The sequence below is a fragment of the Pinus tabuliformis genome, chromosome 5_1, assembly GCF_031772625.1.
Source record: "Pinus tabuliformis cultivar Carrire ecotype Pingquan chromosome 5_1, CPIR1, whole genome shotgun sequence".
In the NCBI taxonomy this organism is placed as follows: domain Eukaryota; kingdom Viridiplantae; phylum Streptophyta; class Pinopsida; order Pinales; family Pinaceae; genus Pinus; species Pinus tabuliformis.
This window is the reverse complement of record NC_142305.1, coordinates 695,801,746-695,807,745: the sequence shown is the minus strand read 5'-3', so window position 1 is coordinate 695,807,745 and position 6,000 is coordinate 695,801,746. Positions and strand designations below refer to the sequence as shown.

At 37.8% G+C, this 6,000-nt stretch overlaps 1 protein-coding gene across 1 annotated transcript in view; it reads left to right on the top strand.

Annotated features, from left to right (window-relative positions):
- The first annotated feature begins 2,190 nt into the window (after positions 1-2,190).
- Positions 2,191-6,000, top strand: part of LOC149166849 (phenylacetaldehyde reductase-like) — a 246,842-nt gene continuing 243,032 nt past the window's right edge. The window contains exon 1 of the mRNA XM_089432782.1: positions 2,191-2,529. Within this exon, the coding sequence (XP_089288908.1) occupies positions 2,418-2,529 (112 nt within the window). The 5' untranslated portion in view covers positions 2,191-2,417. The remainder of the gene's footprint in view (positions 2,530-6,000) is intronic.

Genomic DNA, 6,000 nt, shown 5'->3' with positions numbered 1-6,000 from the left:
AACAAAAGTTATGATTATCAAATCCAAGAAGGACACTTACGCTAATTTTATGTATGACAACAGTAACTTGGAGGAAGTGTCTTCCTACAAGTACCTAGGAATTGATATTCATCACAAGCTCAACTGGAACTACAACATTGAGAAAAGGATCAATGGGGGATGGAAAGCTTATTTTGGTCTTGAAAATAATTGTAAAACGACAAACCTCGTAATGTGGGATAGAAAGAAGTTCCTCTTTGAAACTTTAGTACTCCGGTTATCTTATATGGATGTGAGGTTTGGGGTTACAATTTCTCTAGAGAATCCTAGAGAAGGATTGAGCAAATCCAGAAGCGTTTTATAACGTATAATCTCAAAATTAAAAGCAACACACCCTATCCTATTCTCCTTATAGAAGTGGGTCTTTCCCCTATCAAGAGCCTAGCTATGACTAGGCTTTTGTTGTACAAGCACAAACTCAATAACATAGGAGACCATAGACTTCCTAAGCTAGCTTTAAATTCCAGCCAAAACCACCTAAGGCTCAAACAAGGTTGGTATAAAGACACCAGGGCCTGGTTAAACCATTAGGAGATCGATGAGAATGTTGCATTGCAAACATTAATAACATTAAAAATATTGTTACTTCTAAGTTCAAAGAAAAAATGTGGTGTGAGAAAGATTTAGCAGCTAAAAGAAAATTAAGATATTATAAGGAGGTCATCAACCTCACCCTAGAAGATCAAAAGTATCTCTCTGTTTTAACTAGCTCAAAGAAGAAAATTAATATAGCCAAGATTAGAACGAACTCTCATGAGCTCCATAGTGAAACGGGTCGTTGGGCAGTTCCTAAAACACCATGGATGGAAAGGTTCTGCCATCTTTGTGAGAATACGAACATCGAGGATGAAAATCACTTCCTCTTAGAGTACCTCACGTACAACCACATTAGATCTTAGTTTCAAAATCTTTGTTGCAATACTGACCTTTCTAGCCTTTTACGTTGTCAAAATTACAATGAGCTCAGGAGGCTTCTCTCCAAGCTTTTTGAGCATAGGAATAAAATCTTAAATCAAACTAAATAATTCATTTATTTAGATCCAATAGACCAAAGTTTGGTCTCAGTGGACGTTAACCATCATCATCATTATCATCCTTGGAATTATTATGAGTATATATATATATATATATTTTATATTTAATTATATAAAAATAGGCCGAATAATAAAATTGACTAATTAATTAACTAATTAGAATAAACATAATATCTTAATCCCTATTTTGTTACGAGTTATTTAATTTTTATTACGAGTAAAGATAATGAGGGTAATCAAAATACTAGGATTATAGTTCTTAGGTTATATATATATATTTTAATTAGATTTATTTAGGTACACATGAATTAAAAATAAAGATATCTATCAAATTAATTAATAAATATATCTAACAATTTAATTAATGAATTAACTAACTCTTCTTAGAGGGTAATCAAAATACTAGGATTATAGTTCTTAGGTTATATATATATATTTTAATTAGATTTATTTAGGTACACATGAATTAAAAATAAAGATATCTATCAAATTAATTAATAAATATATCTAACAATTTAATTAATGAATTAACTAACTCTTCTTAGATCAGTGAATTCTCACTGTTGCCCTCTCGTGTGGTCAATTATAGATGTTTCTTTCTAAATGTTTAAATGATCTCTCTATTGCCTGGATCTGGTTCTTCATCATGTTGGTTCCAAACGCGTCAACAAATGAATTTTGATGTGATTATCACCAAAACCCTATCTCAAAAATTGGACATGGATTACAAAAGCCTCAATTCAATAATCTTAAATTATATTACCAAATGTCCACTTGAGTTAGCTCAATTAGTGATGACATTGGAAATAAAATTAAATGCTCAATTAACAATCAATGTGGAAATGAAATCTCACCAAACACATAAAATTTTGACTTTAAATTAGCAATGATGAAAATATAATCCTACCAAACTTACAATTTTTTTTTTTATATTTACCATTAAAATAGAAACAAGAACCCTGAATGGGCATAAATAACACTGATAAGTCAAAATATTTGAAAATGACCTGAGCATTTGCGCACCATATATACAGCGGGAGAAAAAATATAAAGCAAAACGTACGGATATCGAACGAACAAATATTCTAAATATAGAAGAAGAAGTGTTCAGTGTTCACTATGAACGTTTACATTGGGAAACGGAGTTCTAGTGAAAACGTTGGGAAACAGAGTTCTAGTGAAAACAGAATTCTAGTGCGGATTTGGTTCCAACTTTTATTCTCGTCATTAATCGTTCTCATTGTAGCCTACCTTTCTGTAAAACCCTCGTAACACACTTTGGTCTGATTATCCTATTCTCCGAAAACGCTTCGATCCTTGCTGTGATATCCAATTTCGATAACCATGAGCGGGAGACTAGTCTGCGTTACAGGAGCCTCGGGATTCATCGCGTCATGGTTGGTGAAGTTGCTGCTGGATCGCGGTTATGTAGTTCGAGCTACCGTTCGTGATTTAGGTAGACCGCCTCATTCACTTTCTGCCTCTTTACTTGTTGCAATTACCAGTAGGAAACAGTAGTTTATTGGCTTTGTGTTCATGTTTGATTTTGCTTGGCATGGCAAATTCTAAGAATTTCTAAACAGTTCCGTGCAATTACGGCGATTGTGCAAATCTCCTTCCTAATTCCTAGCCGCTAAAATACTTCCACCGGCGGAACCAGGGTTGGTTGATGGCATTGAATAGTGTTTTCTTTCTAAAGGCAAGCTACTCTATTAAGATCAAAGTTCTGAACGATTACGTTGTCGCTCTGCTACTAGCCTGCTAGGGAAACCAGACTAGTAGCAAAGACAAATAAACCAGACCAGTAGCAAAGACAGAAATAGAGAGTAACAAAAACATTTTGATCTTACAAAAACCCATCTTAACCACCAAAAAAACTTCCCTATGATTCCCTATGATCTTTGTAAGCTTTTTGGGTCTGCCATAGTCAGAGATTACATTTCTGTTTGGCCAAAAGCAAAGCTTTTTAGGTGAGATTACATTTTCCGTTTGGCCAGAAGCAAACGAATCGTACATAGAGAAACTAGTTAAAAAAAGTCCACCTAGTGATAAGGAGTGGCTTCTCAGGTACTTGCAAGGTCCCAAACGTCAGCTTCCTTTTGCTTAAACAAAATGATTCACTATGCTCTGGGTTGTGATCCTTCCCGGCAAATCCTGAAAGCAAAGAAGCTGCTCCCCGATCACTGAATCTTTGCTTACAGTGGTGCTGCAATCGCTGTCAGCTGGCATATTTGCTTCATTCGAGAATGCATCTATTTTTGCAAGGAAGAGGAGTGACCAAATCAGAACCAGTCCTCCAAGGAATCCTTGCCAGCACCAATTGCCTCTTATTTGGTCCACGACCATGAATCTTGCCAGCAAGGAGGCTCCGAGTTCGTAGTTGCGATGGAACAGAGACCTGCTCCAGGTGCCATACTCTTCAGCTGTGAAGGCCTCAAGATAAATAGCCAGATCTACCATCGATCTCGTGTAGGCGCTATGATTGCTGCTTGGTTTCTCAGCACTCTTCGTCTGCCTCAGATCACCGTGCCTCCTCCTTCTGTAATGATTCCCTGTGCTCAGCCAGAGATTTCGAGGGTCTTGGTACGTGCATCGAACCTGGTTTACAAGACCTGCCATCGTACTCTGCCTCCGATCCCTCTGCCAGATGCGGAGACAATACATGTTGCAGGTCAAGTCACCGCAGGTCATGGCACGTAGACGCTACGGTCTCTTTCCACCCTCAGCACTCTTCGTCCGCTTCATATCACCATGCGTCCTCCTTCTGTAATGATTCCTTGTGCTCAGCGACAGATTGCGAGGGTCCTGGTACCTGCATCGAACCTGGTTTACAAGAGCTGCCATCATACTTTGCCTCCAATCCCTCTTCCAATCCCTCTGCCAGATGCGGAGACAATACATGCTGCAGGTCAAATCACCGCAGGTCATGGCGCGTAGACACTACGGTCTCTCCCGACCCACCGTGGGGAGGCATTGTATAGTTTTTTATTTTCAATTATACATGCTTATTGATGTACATTTGAGATCCTCACAGTTGTGGACAATGCATACCTGTCAAAATGGGGAATCACGTCATGGTCCGTTGGTAAAAGGCGTAGCCTAACAAGACGTCGTCGTCTTTCTGTTTTTTAATCCTATTTTCCCTGTAGATTTTGCCTAAAATCCGGTTAAATTTTATTTTATTTTATTTATTTATTTTTTATATATAAGAGTTGTTGAATCTGCATAATCCATTTTTCCGGGGTTTTTTTAGGTGATGAATGTATTTTTATATTAAAAAATGTAGTTGAAATAATAAAACATTACAATTTCACCAAAAAAATATGTTGCTGGATACGAGCGAAAAAGGCAAAAAGTCTTTGTGGTAGACCACACTATCGGTAAAATCATCAACAATTGCATTCAAACATGACAAAGGAACCAGAAATTTCAGAACATGTGGAGACAAATGATTTAGGACAAGTGAAAATTGCTTCATTTGCCAAAGTTGGGAAGTGGGTTTGGATCAATGTCAAAGAATATCGGGGCATTTTAAAACGAAAAATAGCCCGTCTAAAATGGGAGCAAGCAAGGAAGAAACGGTCTCAAAAGAAAAGTAATTGAGCCCTTCGCAAAAAGCACTCAAACAAGTCTCCTCCACAAGCACGTGGCGACAAGAAGTCCAAAGGAAAAGTCGTTGATGATTCTGTCTTATATAGTCCCACATCCACACCTCTCACCTGGTCATTTGATCTTTATGTGAAAGAATTGTTAAATGCAAAACAAAGGTTGAAGGTTTTAGAAGCTAAAGGGCGGGAAAGAGATCATAAAATTCATATAATAACGGCTAAGAACAATGCGTTAGCAGAAAGCAATAAAATTTTAAAAGAACAAGTGGCATTGCTACAGGAAGCTCTCTTGATAGGGAAGACAGAATGGCAACGCATGAAGGCGGATGTGCAAAACATAAAGAAATTTGTAGTGGAAAGTACAGAGGTGGTGAATGTGAAATCATCTCAGGATAAAGGGAAAATGATTGCCCAAATAAACAACCATGAAGAGAACGCAAGAGAAGAAACGAAAGGAGATTCCACCAAAGTTTTCAAAACTTGAGCTCAAGTTATTAGCAATTCTACTAATAAGGAAGGAGAAACAAATATTTAGGTTGACAACATGCAAGATAGTGAAGGCAAGGAAAGACAAAATAGGGCAGCAAACATAATTATTAAAGGGGTGAAAGACTATGGGAAAAATGAATGTACTCTTGACCTTGCAAGAGACTTCTTGAAAGACAAGTTGCTATGGCAAGGACAAATATGTCAAGCATGGAGGGTGGGTAAGTTTAACGGGGAGAGAGCCAGGCCCATAAAAGTCATTATGCCTAGCTTGCATGATAAATATATTATTCTAAGCAAGAAACATCTCTTGAGGGGTTCTCGTTTTTTCCTAGAAGAATATTTAACTGTAAAACAACAGGAGGAAAGAAGGGAGGAAATGTTAAAGGTTAGGGCAGCAAGAGATGAAGGAAAGAGAGCATGGATTTATAAAGGCAACGCTGTGATAGCGCAATTTGGACCTCCTTCTAGAACATAGCAGCAAGATGGTAATAAAGAAGATGCAACAAACTCTTCAACAGGAAATCAGAAAGCAAGGTCGGTATGGGAAAACAGGGAGAAAGACTCAAATGCGAGTCTTGCATGTCAAAATAAATAGCAATCAAGTCATACCCAGGTTTCTTTAAGATTAGTTTGTTGGAACTGCAGAGGTTACCCATGGAGACGAGGACCTGGGTTAGGGCCTATTGTGGAAAATAGAGACATAAATTTGCCTCATAGAAACACATGAGCATGAAGGGTGCAAGACACCTTTGTTTGAAGGGTACTGCAAGATGGCAGTGTGGAACAAGGCAGCAGAGAATGGCAAAGGGCACAGGGGTATCATGGTTTTA